The sequence below is a fragment of the Falco punctatus genome (assembly GCF_963210335.1).
Source record: "Falco punctatus genome assembly, chromosome: 7".
Taxonomy (NCBI): domain Eukaryota; kingdom Metazoa; phylum Chordata; class Aves; order Falconiformes; family Falconidae; genus Falco; species Falco punctatus.
The window spans coordinates 73,312,689-73,340,658 of NC_137587.1; the positions used below are offsets into that span (position 1 = coordinate 73,312,689).

Consider the following 27,970-nt stretch of genomic DNA (forward strand, 5'->3'; position numbering starts at 1 on the left):
AACCTACCCACATATAATGGGCACAATACAGGGCCCACTGGGAACTCCTGCTCAGCTCTGCTCCTGGCTGAGGGCAGGGCAGCAAACAGACTAGGATGGGGAAAACCCTCCAGATGGTCAAGTTGATGGCACTGGTGCTTTCCAATGTAGCACCAGCCTTATCCTCTGCACCTGCAGGTTCCTGGAGGTCCCAACCTGTGGCTTTGAAGTTAGCATTTAAGCTGCCTGAAGGGAAGGGAGGAAACACTTTGTTCCCAGGATGCCCAGCTCCTTGTGGGGAGAGGTCTGCTTGCTGCTCCACACCCACAGCTGAGGGTCAGTTTGGGAGTGCTGGCTGCTACAAAGACAAAGGAGAAAGAAGGTGGCAGTGGCAGAGAGCAGGGACTGAGGGAACATGAGAGACAGGGCTATGGGTGCCCAGAGAGACCTTAGAGCAGTGCAAGTAAAATTAAAACTTTCTGTGCGAAGGTGTCAGCTGTCAGGAGCAGGTTAAAAGAAGCTATGTAGCAGAGGATGGTTTCGATCCATCGACCTCTGGGTTATGGGCCCAGCACGCTCCCGCTGCGCCACTCTGCTCTCCTTGACACTGTAGCTGGCACCTCCCACACCTCTGCCTGACACTCCCTGGCACAGACCAGCACACATGCCTCCTTCCCTTCCTCTGCCCTGTACCCTCATCCAGGAAGTAAAATGTCTCCCAGGAAAGTTCACCTCCTGCGCCCCTGCGGTGGACAGTTCAATGGCCTTGCCTTGCCCTGCTTCTCACATCTGCCCACAACCCTGGATGGGGACTTTCTCTTTGACCACCCAAGCTGGCTCTGCAGGGGTTGAAGCAAACCCTGGATTGAGGGGTCAACCTTATTACTTTGCATGGTGGACAGGAGTTGCTCTCCAATGAGCTTATGAGGGTGCACCCTGCTAGGAAATCCAGCTCTCCAAGGATTGTGAGACTGTACCTAGTGTCAAAGTCAGTCCTTTGGTTGCCAGGGAGGGAGACAAGGATGCTTTGCATAGAAGGACTGAGGGAAGTAATTCTTCTGTTTCAGCTGTGCACATCACAGTGCCCCAGCCTAATGCATGGAGGACCCAAACAGAGAGGAAAGCAGGGGGTTTGTATATTACAATACAGCTGTGTCAACCAATCAAATTACTTACGTTAAGGAGTGGGCTAATCAGCTACTATTGCTCATGAAATCAGTATGTGCTTGTCCTGTGCAAGTGTTGTGGCTGTACAGTCAGTGGGGTTTTAATCTTCATTGTTCTAAACCAATGACCTGTGCAGGTGGAGGGAATTTGTATGAGATTCAGGTTCATTGCTGTTATGACTGTGGCCTATGCCTGGTGATCTGTGGAAAAAGAAATCTCGTATTATTTTATTGTCTGTATGCTGGGTTCTCAGCCAGTGAGGGTCAGTTTAGGTTGGCTCTTCAAGTCAAGTTGGCCCTGAGTAAAAGCTCTTGGTCCTAGGCAGTGTCTGTTCCTCTAGGCAAGTTGCATAGCAGTTAGCATGTTGTTGCCTTTCATACCAGCTGTGTGGACCCTCCCTTGGCCCATGCTGTGCTGTGCTGACTCACAGCTCTTAGCTCAGACCCTCCTTCCTGGCATAGCCCTGACCCTGCTGCTCTCCAACAGCTGAGGGCTGCCCCTGCCACCGGGAAGCCTGCCAGAGAATACCCCCTCCTTTGTGCCTGGTCTGACCGACCAAATCTGCTGAGGGTGGAGGTGGTTCCCAGTCGCCCCAGGGCAGGGTTGTCCCATCCACACTGGGCAGTTGCCCACCCTTAAATGCTGCTGCCAGGTGCCCCAGGAAAGGTCTGGGCAGGCTGAGCTGGTGGAGCCTTTTGATGAGGGAGGATGTGGCAGGGGTGATGCCTGTTGGTTTGGGCATGCCAGTGGGAGCAGGACTTTATTGCTGACCCAGGAATTTCCAGGAGTGAGGACAATAGCTGTAGGTCCCGTGGTTGCAGTAAAGTCAATTCTGGGCAGCCCAAAAACAGACTCTGACCTGTAGTTGGCAGAATTCGAACCTGCGCAGGGAAACCCCAATGGATTTCTAGCCCATCACCTTCACCACTCGGCCACAACTACCTGCTCCAGCCCTTATTGACCTGCTGATTGGATGGATGACGCCCAGCTCCCTGGCAGTTCCAGGGCAATGCTGTGCTCCAGGCCCTCCTGCTGCGACCTTCACCAACCATGTGACATGTACCAGGGTTCCAGAGGCCTTTTGAGGCATAAGCCCAGTGGCTACAAATGCAGCTCCCCGTACCTTGTCCTCAGCCAGGCAGCTGGGATATGCTGCCACAGGGATGGTTTTGCTCCCCAACTGGTCTCAGCTGCTTCCAGGGAAGAAGTGAAGGCAGCTGTGTGGACACAAGCAGGGGGAGGTGGGATATTAGACCCCACTTAGTTGCTCATATTTATCTGAGGGGGACTCTAAGCCTGCTGTGAGCACGAGGGTGGGGGCACTGCTGCAGGGAAGATGGTGACCTCCCGGCAGCACCTCCAGCCTCTTGGGGATGCAGGGTAGTGTCAACCCTCAAGCAAAGACCACAACTGCCGTGCAGGTTGCTGCTGTGTAGAGGGAATGGTTTGAGAGAGTGGGACAGATCCACAGAAAGGGCAAGGTGGAACCTGGTTGAGAAAAAGTGTGGAGGGGCAAAGGGATAATAAATGGGGGGTGTGGGTGATGTAGAGGGAGAGAGGAGAGAGTTTGTTTTGGTTAGATTGTTTTCTGCCAGCTCTGGCTAGCTTCGCCCAATGCCAGAGCACAGACCTAAATATTAGAAGATCCACAAAAAGCAGTAACTTACATCACTGGATGAAAGTAGATCCAATTCAGTTTTGGTGCTGGAGCAGGAAAATGGTGTTAAGGAGTTGGGATGGAGGTGGTACAAGTGGCAGTACCTTTCTGCAGGCAGGGCAAGGGTGGGAGGAGGTTGCAGAAGAGAGGGTGAGGATGAACAGGGGCTTGAGGAAGTGTGTGTGGGGGGGGGGGGTCAGGGGGGTGTGTGTGTGTCTGGAAGAAGGAGGCCAGCCAGCCTATGAGGTGGAGGAGCAAGAGGCACCAGTGCCCACAGGTGCATTGGTGGAAGACTGGTGAGCATAGCTGCCTTCCAAGCAGTTGACCCAGCTTCAATTCCTGGCCAGTGCAGCTGGCCTCTTCAGCCTGGCTCCACAGCTTCTTACACTTGCTGCTGGCAGGCTCTCCTGATGGAAAAATGCCCAGTTTTCCCCTGGGGTGTCAAGCCACTCCCCTCGCCGCTTAAAGACAAATTAAGAACAGTGCTTTCCACCTGTTGGGAAGGCATCAGGCTTGACTCATGACTGCAGTGGTGGTACAGTAGCCAGAAGAGTGGCTTTTTCAGTCTGGCACGGAACCGCACCTTCTGCTGCTGCTGCTTGCACCTGACAGGAAAAGCATGCTGGTGTGGTAGGGTACAGACAAACACCGAAAATGCCTAGGTACTGGTAAAGGAATGGCATGTCCTTCATGAGGACAGCTCTGCAATTTGGCTGGGTGGTGAGAGGAGGCCTATTCTTTCTGTAATAGCTCAAAGGCCTGTATGCCTGATCTGAAGCCACCCTGGAGACACTGACCTGCCCTGTCCAGGCTCCGGAACTGCAGAGACACCCTGAAGTTTACAGGAATTGGATGTAACAATGCTCCTGGTAACTACGAACTGAGGTAGATTATTTCTCTTGCAGCTTATAGACTGTTGGCCAAGGGGAACACAAGGAGCCTCTCAGAACTGGACTCTCCCCCCAGAGAAGATGAAGTTTCTAAAGTCTCTGATTCCAGGGTTGCTTAAAGCAAAAAGCAGTGTTCTTTGCTGTACTGACAGTCAAAAACCAGTCTGGATGGTGAGGATGCATGTAGAGTTTGTCTTTCTCTCTCAGGAGTGCTTTTCTCCTTTACAGTCCATACCCAATCCCCTGGAATTTATTCCCACAACATCAATGAAAGAGAGAAGTGCTACCATGGCTGTTTGTCATACGATTTTGTGAACAATGACTAGAGAAGACTGGAAAGGTAATTCACTAGGTCTGTGATAACTTTCACAAAGAACAATTGCACAACTGGCCCCACAGGGCTGTGATCACCAGGTTACAGGTTCACGGTCAATGACCCTGAAGATTTTTGGTGTTTTGCAATAAGTTCAGGGAGCTCTGTTTGCAACTGGTGGCAAGCTCAGGACAGAAGGACTGCTCTCCCTTGCAGAGCGAGTAGCTGACTGAGGGAGGAGGAGAACAAACCACCACGAGTCTCCAGCGATGCTGCACGAAGTCTTTAATGAGAAGGAGGAAATGCAGTGGCACAGAACAAACTCCAGGACATATGTCTGCAGGGTTCAGGGAGGTACAGAGGGAGAATGGCCCATTTCCCAAGGTCAAACTCCACACAAAGCATTTGCCTTTTCCCATTCTGCTCTACCTGGTGGCAATCCCAGGCCACCAAGAGCAGTCCCTAACTCCAGCACCCTCCTCCCTCTCATCAGGAGATTCAGCAAAGTAGAAGAGAATGAGCCCTTTCTCGAGGGGCTCAGAGAAAAGCGGTTTATGAGCCAGAGGAGACACCGCGGGGGGTGGGGGGGGTTGGGGGGGGATGCTGCCATACAGCGAGGAGCAGCAGGCACAGGTCCATCCTGCCAGGTGGGATAAGGACACCCGGCCTGCCTTTAAGGCAAGGGAATGCTCGAGCTGCTGCAGGGTTTCTGTCTTCCTTCCCGCTCCAAAGGGGGTGATCCGCCATCTTCAGCAGTTCAGACTGCAGCGGGGGATAGGCAGACACAGCCCTGATCCCCCCAGACCAAAGGAGCCCCCAGAAGAGATGGGAACCCCCCCAGCGCTGAGGGAGCTCCCAACAGCAGCTGACAGAGAGGATCCCACGGCTGTGCTCTGAGGGAAGGAGGTGAGGATGGGGCCCGGCAGGGTCACCACCACCGGGGAGGCCTCAATGGCCACGGTCGAGTCTGCACAGCGGGCGACACAGGGCTCACTGCAGCTGCTTGCAAGAGGAGTTGGGCCAGAAGCGCCGCAGGGGCGTGGAGGACAGGGTCTGAAGCAAGACATCTCTCGGTGAGGGAGGCAAAGCTGAAACAGAGAGCAGACAGTGAGCACGAACCTCGGTATCGGTCTGCCCTTCCTTTCCTCAGCTCTCTCCGTGGACACGCTTTGGTTTAAAAACGGACAGCGTGCCTACGTGTGCCACCACCCTCATTGTGCCCTGCAAGTGGCACGGCACAGGAAGGCTGACTCACTTTTGGAATAGGAGCCAGCAGAGTGGGTTTCAAGCACCTGTGGAAAGACTGATCGTACCCCACCTCCAGAAAAAACATTGTGCTGAAGAAGGTGCTGGATGCACTGGGGCATTTGGTTAGAGACCATCTGCTGGTGGCAGAAGTTCTGTTGGGCAGACCTCCCTGCCGCTGAGCCCCATTGATCCCCTTCTGCTGGAAAGACCCCCCCTCCTCTTCCCCAGCCAGCCCCATCAAAAGGGAAAGAGGTGACAGCCCTTAAAGAGTTCTACTGCAGGGCCAAGCTGAGGCAGCCCAAGGATCAACCTGAGTAGCCACCGTGACAGCCATTCAGCCCACAGCGAGAGATGGAGTGGACTCAGGCTTACCTCGTTCCTCGAGGAAAGGCAGGCAAGAGAGGAGGATGCAGGGCCTGGAGCAGCGCAGGCTTTTATGCTGTGTCCCAGGGCCCTGGGGGGCCACTGACATTCCTTCCTCATGAAGCATCTGAAAACCCAGTAGTTATTGCTTGCTGAGGCTTTGTTGGTGATTAAGCCCTTGCCTCTTTCATCTGAAGCATTTTGCTCCTGCTGCATATCGTCTAACATCAATATAATTAATTTGTGTCCAAACCTTCTAAGACCAATTGGCTTGATGTTCTCAGGCTAGCTGTGCAGATATTTTAAGTAGCTTTCCATCACATGAGTTGTGTTCATTTTGTTGCTTTCTTCCTGGTGAGCTTGGCCACCAGTCATGGTGAAATTCAGCTATTAGGGACACCTCGAGTCAGTTCTCAAGCACATTCGGGGCACAGCCTCAGTCTAAGCCTGGGAGGCATCTCTCTCCTAGGGGGCCATTTAGGCTCACAGGTGATGGTGGGAGAAGAGATTCGCATCTCCAGAGATGTAATAAAGCTCAATGGCAAGGAAGGACCATTGTGGGTGGGAAGGAGGCCTCCTGTAGGCATGAGTGAAGGCCATGAGGACCTTGCTTATTCTTATTGGGCTCTGCCACAGCCTGTTTCTTCTGTCTATGAGCCAGGGAACAAAGGCAGATTAATAATGGCGAAGAGTATGCCTGAGGGTTAGGCAAGCCTCTCTCAAGTAATTTCTCCATGGGATCTCTACAGTCATGCCCATGAAAACTTGTCCATGCCCTCACACTTCTCCCAACCAGGGGTCTGGGCTCAGCTTGGGAAGTGGAGAACCTGTCAGAAACAAGGAAATCAATGCATAGGTGGGTGTTGCTTTTATTCAGGGGTACACGAGCCATTGAGCATCCACCAAAAGGCAATGTCTTGGAAGACAGAAAATGTAGGACATTGCATAGAAGCACCAGTTGATTAAGAATGGTGCTAAAGCATGTAGAAATGGCCTTAAAGAAAACGGCACTTGGGGCTTGAGCTCTAGTATCCCCGGCAGCTCTGAGATTGGGGCACCGTGTCCACTGAAGTCCATAGCACCATGATTCATCTCTGTGGAGAGTTCAGGGGTTTTCCCAACTCTTCCACACTACAATGACTTCCAGGTGCTCTGGGAGACTGATCTAATGTCCCTTTGTAGTTTGAAATGCATGGAAGGAGCCATCTCATTCCTGACCCAGGAAAAAAAGTCAGGAGCTTTTGGGTCCCTGCCCTGAGACTCTCCTCAAAAGCAGGCCATTGAGACCTTTGGCCTCCGGGATGACCTTGCTGAGCAAAACAGGCCAATTTGGGTGTGGGTCTCTTCTGGAGAAGGATGCAGGCATCTTTTTGATCACAAAACCAGGATGTGGTAGAGCCTGATGAGCATAAGCAAGGTCTTCATGGCCATCATTCCTGCCATGCTTCCTTCCAGCCCATGATGGACTTTCCTTGCCATTGAGCTTTGCCACATACCTAGTGAGATGAGTCTCTTCTCCTGTATGAGACTGTGCAGTCTTCATGTCCACCTTGAACTTACTCATGGTCTGCAATGACTTGTGGAGAGACATGTCTCCCAGGTTTAGCATGAGTGTCTGCCCTGAAAACACTTGAGAGCTGACTTGATGTGTCCCTCAGTGGAATTTGATTGTGACTGCTGGCCATGTTGACCACAAAAAAGGCAAAGTGACAAAGGCAAACCCACTAAAAATCTCCTTGTTCACTAGCCTGAAGACCTTGGTGTTAATTGGCTGTATGAAGTTGGGTCAAAAATCGATCATACTAATGTTCAGTAGAATGAAGCAGGAGCAAAATGCTTCAGATGAAAGAGGCAAGGGCTTAATCACCAACAAAGCCTCGGCAAGCAATAACTACTGGGTTTTCAGATGCTTCATGAGGAAGGAATGTCAGTGGCCCCCCAGGGCCCTGGGACACAGCATAAAAGCCTGCGCTGCTCCAGGCCCTGCATCCTCCTCTCTTGCCTGCCTTTCCTCGAGGAACGAGGTAAGCCTGAGTCCACTCCATCTCTCGCTGTGGGCTGAATGGCTGTCACGGTGGCTACTCAGGTTGATCCTTGGGCTGCCTCAGCTTGGCCCTGCAGTAGAACTCTTTAAGGGCTGTCACCTCTTTCCCTTTTGATGGGGCTGGCTGGGGAAGAGGAGGGGGGGTCTTTCCAGCAGAAGGGGATCAATGGGGCTCAGCGGCAGGGAGGTCTGCCCAACAGAACTTCTGCCACCAGCAGATGGTCTCTAACCAAATGCCCCAGTGCATCCAGCACCTTCTTCAGCACAATGTTTTTTCTGGAGGTGGGGTACGATCAGTCTTTCCACAGGTGCTTGAAACCCACTCTGCTGGCTCCTATTCCAAAAGTGAGTCAGCCTTCCTGTGCCGTGCCACTTGCAGGGCACAATGAGGGTGGTGGCACACGTAGGCACGCTGTCCGTTTTTAAACCAAAGCGTGTCCACGGAGAGAGCTGAGGAAAGGAAGGGCAGACCGATACCGAGGTTCGTGCTCACTGTCTGCTCTCTGTTTCAGCTTTGCCTCCCTCACCGAGAGATGTCTTGCTTCAGACCCTGTCCTCCACGCCCCTGCGGCGCTTCTGGCCCAACTCCTCTTGCAAGCAGCTGCAGTGAGCCCTGTGTCGCCCGCTGTGCAGACTCGACCGTGGCCATTGAGGCCTCCCCGGTGGTGGTGACCCTGCCGGGCCCCATCCTCACCTCCTTCCCTCAGAGCACAGCCGTGGGATCCTCTCTGTCAGCTGCTGTTGGGAGCTCCCTCAGCGCTGGGGGGGTTCCCATCTCTTCTGGGGGCTCCTTTGGTCTGGGGGGATCAGGGCTGTGTCTGCCTATCCCCCGCTGCAGTCTGAACTGCTGAAGATGGCGGATCACCCCCTTTGGAGCGGGAAGGAAGACAGAAACCCTGCAGCAGCTCGAGCATTCCCTTGCCTTAAAGGCAGGCCGGGTGTCCTTATCCCACCTGGCAGGATGGACCTGTGCCTGCTGCTCCTCGCTGTATGGCAGCATCCCCCCCCAACCCCCCCCACCCCCCGCGGTGTCTCCTCTGGCTCATAAACCGCTTTTCTCTGAGCCCCTCGAGAAAGGGCTCATTCTCTTCTACTTTGCTGAATCTCCTGATGAGAGGGAGGAGGGTGCTGGAGTTAGGGACTGCTCTTGGTGGCCTGGGATTGCCACCAGGTAGAGCAGAATGGGAAAAGGCAAATGCTTTGTGTGGAGTTTGACCTTGGGAAATGGGCCATTCTCCCTCTGTACCTCCCTGAACCCTGCAGACATATGTCCTGGAGTTTGTTCTGTGCCACTGCATTTCCTCCTTCTCATTAAAGACTTCGTGCAGCATCGCTGGAGACTCGTGGTGGTTTGTTCTCCTCCTCCCTCAGTCAGCTACTCGCTCTGCAAGGGAGAGCAGTCCTTCTGTCCTGAGCTTGCCACCAGTTGCAAACAGAGCTCCCTGAACTTATTGCAAAACACTAGAAATAAGGAAGCAGGCAAGAGAAAGACTAAAATACATCAGAAGAATGGAGCACGAGTCTGCAACCTGGTGATCACGGCCCTGTGATCAGCATCAACCAACCAGTCTGCTGCAGTACTGACATTTGGCCGCCAGGTGGCAGCAGCGCCCACCGACCCTGTGCTGAGCACCGGCCCAGGCCGGGATCTCGGCGCAGTTCAGGCCGCCCGACCAGGGGAGCTGCTCGCTGCGGCTACAGGGTTCCCTTCGCTCTGCCCTTTGCCCACTCGCAGCTCAGCCACTATTACCCGTTGCCTCCGTACCAAAAAGCACCCACGTGTCTCGAGCAGTTAAATCCTTTGCATCTGATGGCTTTAACAGTCGGGTGCTTCTTTCTGTCCATGCCTCCACCCCATTACCGCGGGAGAGACAACAGCACCGGGAAAACATGCACCGGGGGTGGTGGTGGATGGTGGGGTCCTACATATAAGCCCCAGCGATTGCTGTTGTTAAAGGAGAAATTTACACAGACGTGGGTACCACTGGGCTTGCTTTAGTCACAACTCAGAGCTGGGCCACCATCCCAAGGAGTGGCAGAGACCCAAGGGATACAGCACAGCTTATATACACTTACCAAATAATTAGTCAACTTTTATTTCGGACAACTAGTTTGCTAGTTGCTGGAGCTCAGACACAAGAGCAGGATGTCAGACATGCTTTTCCCCTTGGTTATGGGACACTAACCCACACGGGTAGTAAACTATGACTCCACTGCTTGCTTCAGGAGAACGACTTTGTAGTTGTTAGCTAAGCAAAATTGAGCTTACTCAGCTTCCACAAGAATGTTGGGCTGTTGTATTAGCAGCCCAAAGCTGCTGTTGTGGAAGCTCAGAAGCTGGAGCAGCCTCTGAACCTTCTTTTCCTGCAGCAGAACAGCTGCAACATCACAGAGTTCCTGTCTTGTGCCCACCCCAGAGACACGTTCTATTTTGCTGTGGGAAAGAGGGGGTGCATTTGCTGTGTTTGCGTTTGGAAGCATCTGTTAGTAACAGCAATGTCAAATTGTTCTTTTTAAAAATAGAAGAGATTTTGCAGGACTGCACTTTTTGAGTAGGAAGAAGCAGTGGTGTAAATATGTGGCTTAGGAAAAGCTCATACGAGGTTTTTCCTTGCACAAGTAAGCCATTACGAGCTGTTGCACGATTTAACCTCTTGAGTTCATAGCCGTTCCCTGTGACGGGAAAGTGAGGTGTTACCGAAATGATGGGGTGCAGTGTACGCGGCAAGGCTGGAAGGTGGGACAAGGGAGCGAGGTCTTTCCTCCGCCTGCGTCTGCGCGCCCCCCCCCCCCCCCCCAGGCAGCCGCTGTGGACACGGCCCGCACCCAGCGGGCGGCCCCCGCAGAGCCCCGGGGGCCGGCAGGCTGAGGGGAGCCCGCGGCGGCACCGAGCCCCTGCCCGCCCCGGCGCGGAACGGCAGCCCCAGCTCCTCCTCGGCCGGCTCCGGGCCGTGCTGCCCGGCGGGGCGGGGCGGGGGCGGGCCGAGGCTGGCGGGCGGGGGCGGCGGCGGGCCCGGGACCGGTGCGGCTGCCGGCGGTTCTCGTCTCCCCGGCAGCGACGGTGGTCAGCGGGCTCATCACGGTGCTGCCTTTTTTTTTCTCGGAGCTGTGCCGCTACCTCAGCGAGGAGGCGAGGAGCGGCGGCGGGGCGGCCCCGGTGCTCCCTTGTGGCGGCGGGGCCCGGGAGAGGGAGGGGTCGGCCCGCGGCGACCTGCCGCCCCCCCCCGCCGCCTCTGGGCTGCCCGGGCAGCCGCCGCAGCTCTGCGCGGGGCTTTGTCTTTCCCCCAGCCGCCGGCCTGAGCCGCGGCAGCGGGCTGGGGCTGCCGGCCCCCGCGGGCCGCAGAGGCTGCCCTTGGGGCCTGCGGTCAGGCTGTCGCAGGGGGGTGGCTCGGAAGCCTCTGCCCGCCCCTGCGAGCGGGCAAGACAAGGAAAAGAAAGCCGGGAGCGGGATCCCCACGTCGCCCCCGACTGCTGATTTCTCTAAAAAGTATTGCAAAGGGCAAGCGTTTAACTACCGGGGAGGGTTGGGAGGCAGCAGCTCAGGTGTCTGGCTGATCCTGTGTCGTGACAGCCAGCTCCTGGGCCAGAGCAGCCGAGGGGAAGAGGCCTTTTGATTTGCTTCCCAGTGAAACGGGGGTCTTTCGTTTTTTGGTTGTATCTAGGTTTATCCGGAATTGTATGTTGACAAATCAAGGGGAGCTAAACTGAAGGTCAATCTAGATGTTACTTTTCCACGTGTGCCTTGTGCTTGTGAGTCGGACTGCTGACTGCGGAGGGATAACTTTTGTACTTGCCGAGGGCCCACGAGGCTCCGTGTGCCTGCTGCTTCCGAGTGCTGCGCTGCTGCTTGGGCAACAGCCAGGGAGGAATTGTTGGTCCCTCGTGCTTACGCAGCCAGGCCTGCTAGGCGCTTAAACCAGGGCGTCCGGTCAGGCAGTGTTATTTTTCTAGATTGTAAATGAGCCTGAGGTGTAAACCCACTTAACGTTTCTGTATGGCGGCGTACTTTGTCAGAGAGCTCAGTCGCACTGACGGAGCTGGCACAGAGTTCCCTTGGGACTCCAGATTTGACTGTCTTGTTGAAAGGCTCGAGAGCCTGCTTTGGAAGTCACTTGACAAGGCACAGCTTTGCCGTGAATTTTGTACTTGAATTTTGACTGTAATACCAATGCCACGTCTTAGCCTTTCTCCAGCAGTTATAAAAGCAGAATGAGCGTTAAGAATCTGATTACCTTTTAACTAAATTCAAAACAAAGTTGAGGGATGAAGTGACTGGAAGTGTCCTGCAAGTCCGACAGGGGTATCGCTGCCGTGCATGTTATCCGCCTGTCTGCCGATCGTTCCTGCCTCTTGTTCTGCTGGGGTAATTCCTTTGGGTAACGCGTTGGGCTCTAGATATAGTGCATCTTGACTTCCTCCTGATCCCCTGCGATGTTATCGGTCTTTGCCTTCCTCACGTTTCACAGGGCGTGGGAAGGCCGGAGAGACTGGAAGCCTTGGCTGTTGTGTGCGAAGAAGCTATGAGCCTTCTAAGAGAGCATGTAGCCAGCAAGCGCATCATGGTGCTTCGGCACCAAGCCAATATGACAGACCTCAATGTTTTTTGTGAAAAGGGATCACAAGGAAACGTGCTGATGTTGAAGGGGGATAGGTAGTAGGGGAAGAGGCAGGAGGCAGTTTTCAACCAATTTTAGGCTTAACTCCTGTGTTCCTGAGAATGGTTCTGGGCTTTGAGGGGTTTGCTTTTGGCTTTTTGCCTTAAGCGCGTCTACCTTTCAGGGTAACGCTTTCTTGGAAGTTGGAAACTGTCCTTCTTGAACACCAAACCAAACCCCGTACCTGGGAGGGCCGTTTAGTGTGCTGCACCGTGTGTTTTATTCCCTGTCGGTCACTTGACACTAGCTGTACATGCTCTCCCGGTTTGGCACATTCTTACCCTGCTGGCTGAAAGATTCTGTCTTTTCACTTCCTCGGCTTGCCACAGGCCATAACAAATGTGTGATCATAGACCGCTTTCCTTGCTCGCTGCTTTCAGATTTGAGCATCGATGCCATGGACGGAGCAGGAGAGCCTCAGCAGGATGTAGAGCACAAGCCGTTTAAACAGCGCTTGGATAAAGCTGCCAATCGTGTGACTCCAGAAGCAGAGAGACACGGTAAGATGCTATTCTGTCATTCTTGGATGGATGCTCGCATAGTCTTTCCATTACCGTATGGCTGCTATGAGATTCATGGGAACAAGGGATGGCTGAATTCACAGCGTTTTAAACACCACAAACTATTGAAAAGTTTATGGGACACAAGTCTATTACACTGGCAGATCAGACAAGCTCCTCTGTGTGTGTATATACATTATACTCCGTACTTTTGCGAGGCAAGTCTTTGCCTGGTCCCTCTGAAGTTGGGACAAGGACTCATTGATGCATTTCAGGAGCAAAGCTGCTGAGTGAATAGGCTTTTCCTACTAGAAATCAAGCAGCTGCTCTGGCAAAACTTTGGTTGCATTTTTAAATCCTAGGAGGCTGAGAAATGGGATGTGCTGGTTAGAGGAAAGAGCCTCTCTCCAGGGAAGGCTCCGCTGACTTGACCCTTAAGCCTAAACTTGTGTCTTACTATGTTTGCTTTGTGTGTGTTAATGCATACCTGATTAATAGATTTCACTTGATTTATCAGTTACAAGTTGGAGTAAGTGGTCCTTGGCTACATAAACCTCTCCTCTGTATTTTTTGACATGTTATGGCTTACTGTTCTACTTCAATACAAACCGGGAACAATTCTGGTAGCGTTGCAGTCTAACGGTAATACTGCAAGACTTTGTCTTTCTAAAACGTGAGGTCCTTGCTATCTGTTCTGGGAGATAGTGTAGTTTTGTGTATTGGCATGAACTAAACTTGCTAATTTGTTGTAACTCAGATTTAGCTTTTCTGTTCTTAAAGCTGAAAGGCTAAACTAAGCCAAGAACTGAACAGTGGGTAGGTACGAGACCTTCTGGTGTCACAGAAGTGAGGTGATAGCGTTCTTACTGTTGTGTCATTTAGCAGCCTTTCTGTATTCAGAGGCTGTGGCGTGACAAATGTAATGTCTGGGGTCAAACCCTACTTTTTTGTACCCAATTCTCTGTTTCCACATATGGGCCTCCTGCCTTACTTGTGTTGCCAGTCTCCACTGGGATTACTAGGTCTGAACCGGTTGCTCTCGCTCATTATATTATCAACGGAGAGGAAGAGAAACTTGCAGGGAGCAAAGTGTCTCATCCAGGAGAGGCTTTTTGAAAGCGATCAAATTGCATTGCATGCAACGAGCAATTTCTTCTGCTGTCTGGAAAAAGGATATGGCGAGTTTGATTTCCACCACGTGTGTGGCAAGTTAGATTGGAAGTGTCCACCCACCTTTGTGAAACTCTATCAGTTTCTGTTAGTAACACTTGATGTTCAGTCAGTTATTTAAATGGCAACTATAGCAGTATTGACTGGTAAAGGAAAAATCCACACAGATGTGGTTACTGCTGGGCTTGCTTTAGTCATGACTCAGAGCTGGGCCACCACCCCAGTGGGTGACAGAGAACCAAGGGATACAGCGTAGGTTATATACGCTTATCAGATCATTAGTCAATGTCTGAAGTTTTTAGGAGTTTCTTTAGGTCCTGTCAGTTCTGTGAATCCATCACCTGACTCTGTCCCAGTTGATTCACCTGCTCGGTTCCAGTCTCTGCCTCGGTTCCAAGCTCCTCCTTGGATCGTGATCTTCTTTCTGCCTGCTTTAACTCACACGCTCCTTCAAGCGTGCTTAGTCTTTGAAAGAGCAGTTCCTATTCACATGCACCAATTTTTCCAAAACCACCTGTGTTTCTGAAAGCACCTGTGTCCACAGATTGATCATCTGTTGCTTCTCTATTCTCCCACTGATTAACTGGACTGGGTTTTAAACCAGCCTTGGATTAGGGCTATGCTAGGGACGGGGCCTGGTTCTGCCACGTAGCTGCTTCGGCACTTTAAATTTCTTAGTTAAAAATACATTTTATCTAACATTAACCTTAAATTTAGTAAAGCATACCTAAATATTATGGAGTAGTATGTGGAGGTTTTTCCTGATCATAGTTACATTGAAATAGTTAATAGCTTAATGATTTCTATGGTAGGTTGCATTCTGTGCTGGGATGTCATCTCATTAATTTCCACTGGATGGCGATAGAGGATTGAATTTTTTTATTTTTATTTTTATTTACTGGTTCGTTTCCTTTTAACATGGACCGAGTTTTCCAGCGTCACGTGTCATATCTGCGTGCAAGTCGAGGACCATGTTAACAGCACGAAACTTTGCATGTGGGGTTTTATGTACTGCAGTTTCTTTATAGTATCCAAGCTGTGTGCAGTACCTCTGGGTGCTCTCTGAGACAACTCGACAGGCAGCTACCGATTGCATTCAGAAAGCTGTTACTAGTTGCTGTATCTTGAAAGACTCCATGTATTGTACAGGTGTTCTTCAAATGGCAGGAATCATGGCTTTGACAAAGCATAGGAATTATTAAGCTGCATTCTTCCTGACGCTATCTTTTAGTGTAATTACAGGATCAAAACCCATACTGGTTGAATTCCTAATTGTACTCTCACCTTGTTTGAATGTTGTAAGCTGTAGAAAGTAAGTCTCATACAGTGGTTTAAGTATGGGTATATTTTTCTAAAATTTTTTATTTGCTTGATCATAACTACCATAAAGTGAGGTTAAGGATTGATTTTCATGCCTATTTCATACTTCCTAATTAAAATCTCTTTTTTTCTGTGGCTACTACAGATGTCGTAAATACTCACTTCTGTCCACCTGTTATACCTCCCAATCTCAACAAAGAGGGTCCCGATAACGTTTTGTCCCCTCAGCAGTGTCTGACTTATCGCCTGCCCTGGCCTTAGTTATGCAAGAAGCCGCCTTCTCAAGGCTCGTAAGAGGGTAGTGTGGCGGTGCCTAGACAGTGAGCCTTGTAGGGCTTTTGTAATCCAGCAGACTTGGTCCTGTCCTTCAGGATTTGTGAGTGGAACAGCCTGGTTTTAAGGGGCCTCTTCCAATAAGAACCCATGTTTCTGAAAATTTTAGACATGCAGTTCCTTGGCTCGCTTATTCCGAACGGCAAATTTTACAGACCTTTCGGGTCTGTTGGGAAAACAAAGGTCCTGTTTGAGTTTTCTGGAGGCATGTCTTTTTAGTCATGCTCTTTGGCATGAAACCTTTGGCAGGTTTCAGCTGTCACCAGCTCTCATCTCCTCTGTTAAGAGTCCCTCTGCAGCCTTCTGCATTTAAGAACATATTTGTGCCCCAGCTGTACTGTGGCCGCGCATTCAACACACAGGTGGCACAGACACTTGCAGAATTGTAAAATCATGACAAAGAAATTCCTTGGAGATTTCTAGTAAGCCAGTGGTTAATGTGTGTGCATTGTCAGCATCGTTGTACTGGAGAGCTGAGTGTCAGTTTTCTGCTTGGGAGATTCCCACTGTGATCTAGTTTCACAGCAATATATAACTGTGTTCCCTACATATCTTGGGACAGGATTATGCGCTATGCGCTGCTGTCTGCTATTTAAAATGTTGTTTGTGTAACAGGTCCTGTATCAGTCGCAATTTGCTGTTTGGGTCTGCTTTAGACAAAATTTTAACAAAGCCTTTGTGCAAGCAACATCTGATCGGCGCTCCGGCAAGGCTTACAGGTGGCTGGTTCTTTCTATGAAGGGTGTTCTTCAGATGGCAAACGCTACTCTGCTTGTTGATCTTATTTTGCAGCTCAACAGGCCCTGTGCATTCTTTCAGGCGAGCTTCGGGTGCAGGATGCACAGATTCTGATACAAAATCATTTCCTTCACGTGTAGAACAGTTTCTGTGCGTAGAGCAGAAGTACAAGATAGTGTTTCTAGACGTGCCTCGTCACTATGAGTCCTCTTTTGTCTTAGAACTGGGGAAAGAAGAAGAAAAGGTGTTTGATCCAAATGCTTTGGATGCCGATCGCTGTGAAAGCTGTTACGGGGCAGAGTCAGAGGCCATTCGGTAACCTTTACATCATCTTAGTGGTTGAATCGATACAGTTCATGTGGCATACATGTTGGAGGTTTTTTTCCAAAATGTCTGTGAAGGTCCGTGCAGTGAAATCCTCCTGAGCACCTGTTCAGAGAATGGTGAGAGCTGTTGTGTTATAGTACGCCTGTGCTGCGCTCACGATTGCTAAGAGCGTGCACAGTTAGGTTGTCTGTTTTGTCTGCGTGCCTGTTTAAGGGCAGTAGCACAAAGATTGTATCTTAGCAAACAGAACCTTTTCTGGGATTATTTGATGTCCAAAGGGGAGCTGCGTAAATTATTTCACTGTTCTGTGAGCTGTCTCGGAATAAAACCCAGTTATGGCTTTGCCTTCTCGCTTCTGCTGCAGGCTTTGCATCCTTACGGGAGCAAAGACCAGACACCTATCACTCAGACAAATGATGGGTGTCATTCGGTGTTTCTCATTCCTTCTACCTGCAAATTTGTGTAAGAATGGATTCGTGATAGTCCACAGTTTCTGGACTATCCTTTGCTATTATTGTCTCTGTAGTAATTTAGTTTGTCACATCTGTCAAGTTGCATCCTTCCCCAGAGATGTTTCCATCTTGAGGGATTCATGATTCCAGCCTTCAACTTTTTGTTTTGTCCAGCACAACATGGAACAGAGACAGACAACTGGTTTTTTTTGGTGAGCGCGATAGAGACTCTGGTGAGTCCGGAGGTAGAAGAGCAAGGAAGAAAGTTTGCCATTAACCTTGCCTCCAATGTTGGCAATCTTTCCCTAAAAACGGAGGAAGGGAGGAATAGAAACAGGTAGATGCTTTGTTCACATGGGGAAGTCCCAAGCTACTCAGAACTGTGGGAGACTTCCCACAGAAACAAATGTCATTTCTGCAGCAAATTTATTTGCCAAGAATGGACTTAGCTGTCTGAATGGACAACTAAAGTCCTCTTCAGAATTAAGCGCTGCATTAAAACAGCTTGCATCCTCGTGCCAAAATCTCAAAAAGTACGTCAGGAAGCTCAAGCTCCTTCAGGAGCATTAGACCACCTTTCAGTGTCCAGTTCCTGAAGTTTGCTGCTTTGAAATAAAATCCACAGGGGATTTGAGTCCTGAGCTGGAGTGTCTCTTTATCCCTGTAAAGATGATGTTCGTGCTCTTGCAAGTGCTGCAATACTTGTGATGATGTCAGAGAAGCATACAGGTGACGAGGCTGGGCCTTCGAGAACCCGGATAGCATAGAGCAGTGCAGGAGGGAAGGATTTAGCCAGAAAATGGAAGAGCAGAAGAACGAGGGCTGCCGAGTGTACGGTTTCCTGGAGGTCAACAAGGTGAGAGATGGGTTTTGCCATGAGCCTCTTGCATGGTGGTGATGAGCGTCAGAAGGCACAGTCGGGGAATTCTGCTCTTTTTTCCAACTTTAAGTGTTCACAGGACTGTAATAACCCCTGAGCTCAGCAAGGTACTTGTGCCTGTAGAGGGGTTCAGTAGGAGGGTCAGGAAAAGGGTGGGAAGGGGCTAATTCTCTGTTTCATGAGGTGGGTTGGCTAGAGAAGCTTAGCTTTTTCTACCATCTAGCTAGTGAGTCTTTTTACCGAGGTTTCTGGAGGGGGAGAGGCAGCTTCCTTGAGGTGAGGTTGTCCCACCTGCCCTTCTAGTCTCAAAACAGACCACTGGTGGGTGCTGGAGATAACAGTAAGCAACAACTTGTCAGCAGAGGTGCTGGAGGGAGTGAAATGTTCCCTTCTTTAGAAAACCAGTGGAAGCAAGACTATTGGAGTTGTCAAGGTCGAAGATGCTTAAAGAGATGTTTTTTGCAACTGGTGTATGAAAATGTAGTACAAGATACACCAGATGACTATGTAACTACCCTGTCATTTGTCAGGTTACCGAGCTCAAAACACTTGGATGTGCAGGTTACGTACCCAAGTACATTCTAGCAGTCAGGCCGAGGGTAATTTTTTTTTTTTACTACTTTATTTCAAAATCTGGAGGTTTTTTTACATCTTTGTGTACTATTCCTGGAGACAACATTCTTTATTTCTGAAAAACAAAACCAAAACCAAACACACCCCAACGTTTCACTCATGAAGCTAGACATCGTATTTTGAGCATCATTGTGCGTGCTGAACAGGACCCTTTGCCACAAAGTGTGGTGAGCAGGAAAGATTCAAAGGGGAGTGCTGTGGGTAGCAAGGGTCCAAGGGTTGGGTGTCACTAGGGAAATTTCTGGGGGCCCTTGTTAGGCACTTGGACTTTTGCACATCTCCATTCTCATCGGGTTCGCAGTTAACATATGCGATAGGTTTGCATGGACATTCAAAGGTGTAATGTAGCGTGTGAGCTTGATGCATTGAAATCTTCCAGGGGAGGGTGTGTATGATTGCTAGCGAGTGTCATGGAGGACTGGCATCTAATATCCATATCATTTTCATGTTCAAGGTTAAAATTTTAATAACCTTTGTCTTTTGGGGGATTTTGGAATGTGGGGGTTTTTTTGGTGGTAGGTAGGTTTAGTGCTTTATTTTAGAACACGGCTTGTTTTCATGGATGCATACATAGGACCACTCTTGTTTATTGTATTAAGGGTTTTCTTACCCTGCCTGCTCACCCTCCCAGTTACTTTCTCCACTCCGTTTCTGTGATACCTTGTGATACCTTTTGATATTTCCTACAGCAGCAGTTAGTTCCCTCCCAGTAGACTTGATGCCTCCTTCCCATTTTTATGTCCGCTAAAATACTCTGCATAAAACAGTTACTGTCAACATCGGTATGTGATTATGGCTTTCCACATGACTGCCTGTGAGGAAGAGGGGAAATTCATATCTCTTTTAGGACAATATTTGCTGGTATTGTCACCCATGACAATGAGTTGCTTATTGTCTATTTTTATTCAAACAAAAATTTGAAAATCCAACCGCTGGTATGACTGCTTTGTTTATATAGATTCAGGCCTTTTAATGAAAGATTACTGTCTCCTGCAGGTAGCTGAAAATTTCCACTTTGCACCGGCAAAAAAATTCCAACAGTCTCATGTACATGGTATTTTCTTTTCCTGCTTATTGTGACCTTTAGCTTCAAAGTGTTTCTGACCATTTCCTTTGAACATCTTCGCATTGCTCTCTGTGGTAACAGCAGCACTGCTTCAGGGAGGGAGGACACTGGTGAAATTTTGTTAGAGAGGTTTAGAACTATCAGGAACAAATAGAAAAGTGTTTTCTGAAGGTGCTGCCACATGGGTGTGGGAGAACATGGAGGAGAATGTGTCTGGGCAGTCTCTCAGCCTCACTTGTTCTACAAAACTTTGCTGCCCTGCTGTAAAACAACCTCAGGTACGGTGTTCGGTCCAGGATCTGAGTATCGGTATCTCTGGAAGGGCTATTTTGGAGAAAAGCTCTTGAGAAGTTCAAGGTAATTCAGAACTATCAGAGTAAAATTTCACTTGTGAAGGATTTTGACTTCCTCAAGTATATATAAACACACAGTGGCCGGAATGACAGTGGTGGTTTGCAGAATCACGGAATGGTTTGTGTCAGAAGGGACCTTTAAAGGCCCCCTAGTCCAGCCCCCCTGTAGGAAGCAGTGGCATCTTCAACTAGATCAGGCTGCTTACAGCCCTGTCCAACCTGACCTTGAATGTTCCCTGGCATGGGGCATCTGCCATGTCTATGGGCAACTTCTACGAGTGTTTCACCACCCTCATCACAAAAAATTTCTTCTATCTAGTCTGAATCTACCCTCTTTCAGTTTAAAACCACTAAGCCTTGTCCTATTGCTGCAGGCCCCACTGAAACATTTGTCCCCAACTTTCTTATAAGCCCCCTTTAAGTACTGAAAGGCCACAATAAGGTCTCCCCAGAGCCTCTTCTCCGGGCTGAACAACCCCGATTCTCTCAGTCTGTCTTAGGAAAGGTGTTCCAGCCCTCTCATCATTTCTGTGGCTCTCCTCTGGACCCGCTTTGCCAAGGACTCCGGAGCCGGATGCAGTACTCCAGGCGGGTCTCACGAGATCAGAGGGACAGAATCGCTTCCCTCAACATGCTGGTCATGCTTCCGTTGGATGCAGCCCAGGATATGGGCAGCTTTCTGTCCTACGAGCACAGGTTGCTGGCTCGTGTCCATTTTTTGACCCACCGGTACCCTCAAGTCCCTCTCTGCAGGCCCGCTGTTACTCCCTTCATGGCGGATGCGCAGTAGCGTTACTGGCAGCCTAAGGGCAGCGCATGCGCAGAACTGGCCTGACGCCTTTGCGTAGGGAGCTCGAGCCCCGCATGCGCAGAAGCAGCCCGGCGCAGAGGCGTGCAGCTTTGAGGCCTGCAAGGGCGGAACCGTGTCCTTGCCGAGCGAGAGGGAATTGAAACCGTAGAGGGGCGCAGCCACTCCACACCCCCGCGGTCTCCGGGCTGGGGGGCTTCTCGCTAGGGGTGGGGCTGTTGCAGCAGCGAGCACCCGCAGGCTGCGTTTGTCCCGGGGCTGCTGCAGTTCGGTACTCCCGTGCCAAGCGCGCTGTGGCAACGTGCTCGGGGGACGGCAGCGGCGGCTCCTTACCGGGAGGCAGCAGCGGGCGCCGCAGCACCACCCTGCAGGCAGCGCAGGGCCGCGGTGCTGCTAACTACGGCCGGCAGCGCCGAGTGGGGAAGCGCCAGCGGCTGCAGCACCGACACTTGGCCGCCAGGTGGCAGCAGCGCTCCACCAACCCTGTGCTGAGCACCGGCCGGGATCTCGGCCTAGCTCACACCAGCCGGCCACGGGAACTGCTCGCTGCGGCTGCAGGGTTCTGGTTCCCTTCGCTCTGCCCTTTGCCCACTCGCAGCTCAGCCACTATTACCCGTTGCCTCCGTACCAAAAAGCACCCGCGTGGCTCGAGCGGTTAAATAATTTGCATCTGACAGCTTTAACAGTTGGGTGGTTCTTTCTGTCCCTGCCCCCACCCCATTTACCAGGGAGAGCCAGCAGCATGGGGAACCCAGGGCACAAGGTGCAGGGGGGGGCGGTGGATGGTGGGGTCCTACGGATAAGCCCCAGAAATTGCTGTTGTTAAAGGAAAAATTTACACAGATGCGGGTACCACTGGGCTTGCTTTAGTCACAACTCAGAGCTGGGCCACCACCCCAGTGAATGGCAGAGACCCAAGGGATACAGCACAGCTTATATACGCTTACCAGATCATTAGTCAATGTCTGAAGTTTTTAGGAGTTTCCTTTGGTCCTGTCAGTTCTGCAAATCCATCACCTGACTCTGTCCCAGGTGATTCATGGGTCCCTGGTCTCCGAGTAATTCTAGAGCTAAAGTGGTGACAGACATCAACTCTAGGTCAGATGATACATGCCAACACTCACCACTGACCTGGGGTGGCAACCTACTCCCATCCACTACCTCCTGACCTAGGAAGCCCCTTAGGGAATTACAGCAGCAGTTTGCCAATGGAAAAACCAGAATAGCATGACACAGTGACTCAAAGATCTAAAATGGACCCCTTCTGCCTATAGAAACTGGTGCTAAAAACACAACCGATGAACGAGAGAACATTAACTGCCTTGACTGATGCTAGAGCAAACCTCACTGGGCACTTAAGGAGAAGGGCAAAACCAGAATAGCAGTAAAAGCCTGCATGCCCAGGACTGTAATAAAAGAAAAAACCCTGGCTGGAGGTTGTTACAAGCCCAAGTAATACACATCCTCTTCAGCTGCAATTTGAGTTAAGATGTAAAACAAATCTCGCAATACACCCGTATTGATTAGTTGCAAGGGCTCACCTCTCACCATGTCTGTTATGGGGTGCAGGTTCTCCCACTTGTCTCAGCTACATTGGGCGCCAGTTGTTGCAGTTGGAGCCCAACTCAGTCAGCCTCACATGGGGCACCCACTGTCGCAGCACAAGCAAGCTATCAGGCTGCAACAAGGCTTTTATGGTCGGACAGATTCTACTGTCCATGCTGTTTGTCCTTCCTCCAGAGGTCAGACCACACCACTCCCCCCCTCCAACCCCCTCTCCCACACTCCTCAGGGCTATTTAACTACTTAGCAGGAACAAGCTACAGCTACACATTGTCCGAGCTACAGCTACACATTGTCCATGTCGATCAACCCACTACCTTGGTGGCAAGGCCACAGCTGCATATTATCAATGCTCATCAACCCTCTGCCTTCACTCCTCTACCCTCTTCTCCAAGAAATTCCAGGGAAGACAGTGACAGAAACCTGTGTTGGAACTAAGTGCCTGGTCAATGCCTCCAAGTAACAGCATCCGTGATGTCCAGACAGACAGTGAAGGAATAGATGGATTCAAGAATTAAATTAGGGAATGAGGTAAGTAAAAGGAATGGAGAAAGGGAGACCTCTTGAGTTCTGGAGAGTATATTTTGATGTACCCAATTTCTGGTTTTGTGGCTCAGGAAGAACATAGCCCAAGTTTTGGTGCAGCAGTTATATGGCCACAAAGGGAAGGTGAGAGCCAGCAACGGAACTCCTTCCTGGCACCTTCTGTGTGGGAGCAGTGCCCAGACATTTTCAGTTTCGGAGCAGGGCTCCGTGAGAGTGACAAAGCGAGGGGACTGTTTTGTGGACGAGAAGGAAAACCATGACAACACCATACAGGAGGCAATTCCATTTTAACAGTCTCCAAAGTGTCACGGTTCGAAACAAAGAATAGGGTAAGAGCACGAATATGCAGCCAATACCAACAGAAGTAGCGCTGGTAAGCTTCTCAATACTGCTTTTTGGTATTTCACGGGGAAAAACATTAAGCCTAATATTTCTCATCTGTAAGTTCTTGGGGGCTTTGGGGAGAAGGAAACCAACACTCTTACTAGGTTATCCAAGAATCACAGTGTACAGTTACTCAATGTCTTCTGGTCTCACAGGATGAGGCAGAGGTATAATTGATTTCTTCTCTATATCTCTGGAAAGAGCTTTCCTCATATCTATGGCAAAAGAAAATAATGCTATTATAAAAGACAGTCATTGCACAAAGCCGTATTAAGTGACTTCTCTATTACATTAAGATCATTTTTTGAGAGGGTTTCCTAGAATCCTAGAATATCTTGAGTTGCAAGTGACCCATAAGGATCAAGTCTAACTCCATGCTTCTCGCAGGACTACCTAAAACTAAACCATATGACTAAAAGCATCATCCAGATGCTTCCTGAGCTCTTGACAGGTTTGGTGCCCTGACTGAACGCCCTGTCAGTGGATAAGATTTTCCTAACATCCAACCTGAACTTCCCCTGACACAGATTCATTCTGTTTCCTGCAATTAAGTTTCATAACTGATGTACTCTTCAGTAGGAAAAGCTATCTAAAGCAGTATACAGAATCCCATTCATCAATGGCTATCTGAACTTGTTTCATATTAAAAAAACTACAAACAGGCCCAGGAAACCTCAACACAAGAACCTTTCCATTCAACTTAAGGCACAACAACCACTTACCGTAAGCATCTTCATCTGGCTCTCCGCTGCTAGCAGAGTAGTACTCCAATACTGTCCGGTACACACTGTAGCCAAGCTGCTTATACATATTTACTGCAACCTGATTAGATACTCTCACAAAGAGATCAACGAAAAATCCACCCTTTCTTTGGAAACATAAAACCAAACAAAAACCACAGTAAGGAATAGCAAGTGAATGTATTGCTAAATAACCAATAACTTGTAATCAGACCAAGAGCAGATCTGATGATGTCATATGCCAATTAAACACTTTTCACACTGCAGTAACAGATGCACTCCTTCCTTTCCCAAGGGACAAATCCTCTATAAACCCAGATTTTATTCTGTTTTTGTCACATAGCCATCCTTTTATACCAGCCTGTGGGTTCAGAATTATGAACAGGAATTCAAACAGGGCAAGCTAAGCACTCACACAGGTCTCTCATACATAAGAAACTTTTTATTTAAAAAATTTATAATCCACATTTTCGATTGCATTGGCTTAGGGACTGCCTCCTTCAACGTTTGTGGCAGGGAGCAGTGGCAGAATGGGTCACAAAGTTTAGTTGCCTAATACAAGGCAGCCCTTCTCCTCACAAGGCAGATTCTTAAAAATGTACTATTTTCCAGTTTTAACAATTACAATGGGGTTGCCCTACCACCATGAGTTCAGGACATTTCCCTGTGGGTTCATTTGACACTCAATTAAATTTTCAGCAGGTACAAGCAGCCAAGCATGACACAGAAAGTAAGCTAAGCTACTGTCTACCATACAGAATTGGTTCCAAGGCTGCCTGCAGGAATTGCAAAAAGCCCACAATTACCGAACAACCAAACTGGAGACCCTATGGGAAAGTGTTGACATGTCATGAAACTCTTGCTGTCAAGACAAGGACCTTTTATACAGTATCTCTATTGGAATTCAGGCTACATCCTACTCATTCTGGCAAGTCAGCTTTCATAGAAACCCTGAGATCTCTAATTACAGGGAATCCTCAGCGAATCAGAACAGTACTTAAAGCAAAATTCTGCGTCTCTTTCATTCAAATCAAATGCCTAAGCCATGGACAGGTGTCTGTAGAAAAATTACTTTTAGAAGATTAAAGATAAGCACGGTACTCACTTTTCTGAAATTTCTTCCAGTAGTTCCATCAATTTAGCAGCCAAACCCAGCCGTCGAAATTCTGGTGCAACAGAGAGAGCAGTAACATGTCCATGCCACTCTTCCCTAGCCACAGAGCCTTCTGCTTTACCCATTACTGCGAACATACAGAGCATCAGAGCAGGAGCACCTTGGGAATAATGCAGCACACACTGCCACACGACTTTACAAAAGAACCAAGCAGTCCCCAAACAAACATTGCAATGATTGTGGTAAAGGCTTAAGCAGTGACACTATGTTATTACTCAGTGATTCACAGCCACTAAGTTTCATTTTGATGAAGAATTGCAGTTGTTTCTTGATTAGTGTAAATAAATACATTTCCACAAATTCATTGTTTGAGGCATGACTCCCAAATGCAAGTTTTAAGCAATTCTTGTGAGTTCTTTAACTGAGTGGAATTCATGACCAAAGTAATGGAGGGCTAGAAGCCCAAAACTCACCATCCCAGCAATTACTGAAGACTTTTCATGACTATGGGGGAATAGAGCTTGGGAAGCTTTGCCAATGTGGCAAGAGAAAGCAAAGGCCCTGGAAACACCGGATGTTTAAGGGGGAAAAAAAAAAGCAGGGTTGGGTGTGTGTTCTTCATAGTTCCTCTCCTTTCTACGCAGAGCCAAGCTACTGTTAGGTCAGTAACGAATACTCAGACTTCCACAGGGTACTCTTAAAAACATCATACACTGCTAAATAAGAAACTGATGTGGTGGGTACAGAGAAACCTTCCGTACAGCAAACGCTTTAAGCTTTACCCGCTGCAAAGACTCTCATTCTGTGCCCACCTTCCCAAACCCCCAAAAGAAGGGAAAAAAAACCAATTGGAAAGTACAAACAAACCAACAGTTCTACTCGGAATGAGTTCTGAAAAACAAGAATATCTCACAGCAAATAAGCAACTGACATCCAGACCCAGGGCATTCCCTTACAGGACAAGGCAAAACCCAAGCCCAGCATTTTCACTTACTGATGACTAGCAGCGTGTGAGGTCAGAGCTGAGCATGGGCACCTCATTCCGGGCGCACAGAAGCACTCGTACTTACACATTCACCCGTGTAACACCTGGGCAGGCGTTACCGCAGCCGAGCCTCCTTGCTGCGCTTGGAACGCCACACCGAAAACTACTGCCATGAGCCCTATACAACACGCTTAGACACTTATGGAATGGGAAGGCGCTGCATAACATTCCTCCTCCCTGCGGAGTATCTGGAAAATGCGAAGCCTAAGAAAAGCTCCAGCCTTACAGCGCGCCCTCCCCCCCCCGCCCCCACCGGCGAGACGGCGGCCACGCCACTCACTGTAGCCCATCAGCTCGCCGCCGGGCGCCTCGGCCACGATGAAGTACTCGGGCCAGTGGGCCAGGTACTGCAGGTAGAAGGGTGTCCCGTACTGGGGCACGCAGTTAAGGAGCAAGCTGCTGCCGCCCGCGCTGGGACCCGCGCCTCCTCCCCGGCGGCCGGCGGCAGCGGGAAGGATACGGTCTCCGTCAGCGGGTCCAGGTTGCTGCGGAGGGAGAACGACGCTCACCACGGGCCCGAGCCCCACCGCCGGCCGGGGGAGCCCCGAGTGCACCCACGGCCTGAGCGTGGCGGAGAGCGGGCGGGGGGCTTGGGGCAGGGGGGAGGGGGCGGGAGGAGGCAGACGGCGCTTACATGTTGTTGAAGCGGAAGAGGTCGTCGCAGGTGAAGGCGCGGAGCGTCGTCATGCTGCAGCTGCTGGCCCTGGCCCTCCACTGCGGAAGTGCGCCCTTCGCCCCGGAAGCGCTCCCGCGGCCTGAGGGCCGCTTCCCACCAGCACTGGCAGGGAGGCGGCGGCGCGGCGCGGCCCTGCTGGGAGAGCTGCACCCACGGGCTCCGAGAGCAACAGGCGGGCGGCTGGGAACGCTGTGCCCGCCTGCGGCGGGACCGGGCCGGCAGTGCCGGGGGGCGCGGGGCGCCTGGCTCCAGGGGGTAGGTCGCGCCTGTGCAGCGCCCAAGGGCAGCCCCGCGAGGCGCACACCGGCAGCCGCTGGTAGCAGAGGCCGAGACCTGGGTTCTTTTTGGCTTTGTCTTACCTTCTGTAAGGGACAGTCTCAGGACAAAAAGAACTCTTGTAACAAACAGAGGTTTGCGAAAAATACAGCTCCCTCTCTGCTTCGGCAGCTTGATTTGGTTCACTTTCCCTTACGCGTGTGCGCACCCCTCGTAGCCTCTCTAATCGTTGCAAGAGCCAGGACAACAGCACAGTACTTTTTTTTTTTTAAATCTGGCTCACCTATCTGCCAGTCCTCACCCAGCAGACTTTGTGCACTCTTAGTTTTGTGGAATTAAGAGAAATGGCCTCTCTCCACTGTGATACGGAATCCTCACCCAGTTTGTGGTGCTGCAGCTCAAGCAGAGAAAGAATGATCCGCTTAACTTAAGGCTTGCCTGGAAAGCTGAAGCTGCAAGGATGACATGACAGCCTTTAAGATGAAAAATAAGAGACACATCATGGGGAAATGACAACAAAAAATTTGATTTAAGCTGCTGCAGGCGGCAGTTTTGCAGTAGGTACTTTCTGTGAATTCACAAATAATCCCCTAATGTAACAGTAACTTTTCAATTAAAGTTCTCTATTTCTTCTCTGTTAGTAAGATTTAGGAATTTATTACCTCCAGCTGTTTCCATTAGCCTTTCCAGTTACTTCTATATTTCAAAAAGAGGGACTAATAAATAAAAA

At 50.1% G+C, this 27,970-nt stretch overlaps 2 protein-coding genes across 9 annotated transcripts; one reads left to right on the forward strand and one right to left on the reverse strand.

The window, feature by feature from the left end:
- On the forward strand, positions 1-22,382 carry LOC308067781 (endoplasmic reticulum-Golgi intermediate compartment protein 3-like). Of its 6 annotated transcripts, none has more exons than XR_013929722.1 (4): positions 1-11,371; positions 12,697-12,816; positions 16,599-16,692; positions 17,848-19,659. XR_013929722.1 is itself a non-coding variant. In XM_080397178.1 (4 exons), the coding sequence occupies exons 2-4, from the start codon at positions 12,714-12,716 to the stop codon at positions 17,921-17,923; spliced, it is 273 nt and encodes a 90-aa protein (XP_080253304.1). In that variant the 5' UTR covers positions 10,668-12,024; positions 12,697-12,713; the 3' UTR covers positions 17,924-19,659. The 6 variants fall into 6 exon arrangements, 1 of the variants encoding a protein (XP_080253304.1); XM_080397178.1 differs by having other exon boundaries at positions 10,668-12,024; XR_013929720.1 differs by lacking the exons at positions 16,599-16,692; positions 17,848-19,659 and adding an exon at positions 20,579-22,382 and having other exon boundaries at positions 1-12,024.
- An 893-nt stretch (positions 22,383-23,275) lies between these two features.
- Positions 23,276-27,714, reverse strand: LOC308067783 (N-alpha-acetyltransferase 20). Of its 3 annotated transcripts, none has more exons than XM_080397188.1 (6): positions 26,923-27,714; positions 26,749-26,773; positions 26,542-26,659; positions 25,235-25,370; positions 24,112-24,257; positions 23,276-23,604 (listed from the first exon to the last, which is right to left on the reverse strand). In XM_080397188.1, exons 1-6 carry the CDS (start codon positions 26,973-26,975, stop codon positions 23,519-23,521), a joined length of 564 nt encoding a protein of 187 aa, XP_080253314.1. In that variant the 5' UTR covers positions 26,976-27,714; the 3' UTR covers positions 23,276-23,518. The 3 variants fall into 3 exon arrangements, with proteins under 3 accessions (XP_080253314.1, XP_080253313.1, XP_080253315.1); XM_080397187.1 differs by having other exon boundaries at positions 25,235-25,403; positions 26,569-26,659; positions 26,923-27,713; XM_080397189.1 differs by having other exon boundaries at positions 26,569-26,659; positions 26,923-27,202.
- Positions 27,715-27,970: the final 256 nt, after the last annotated feature.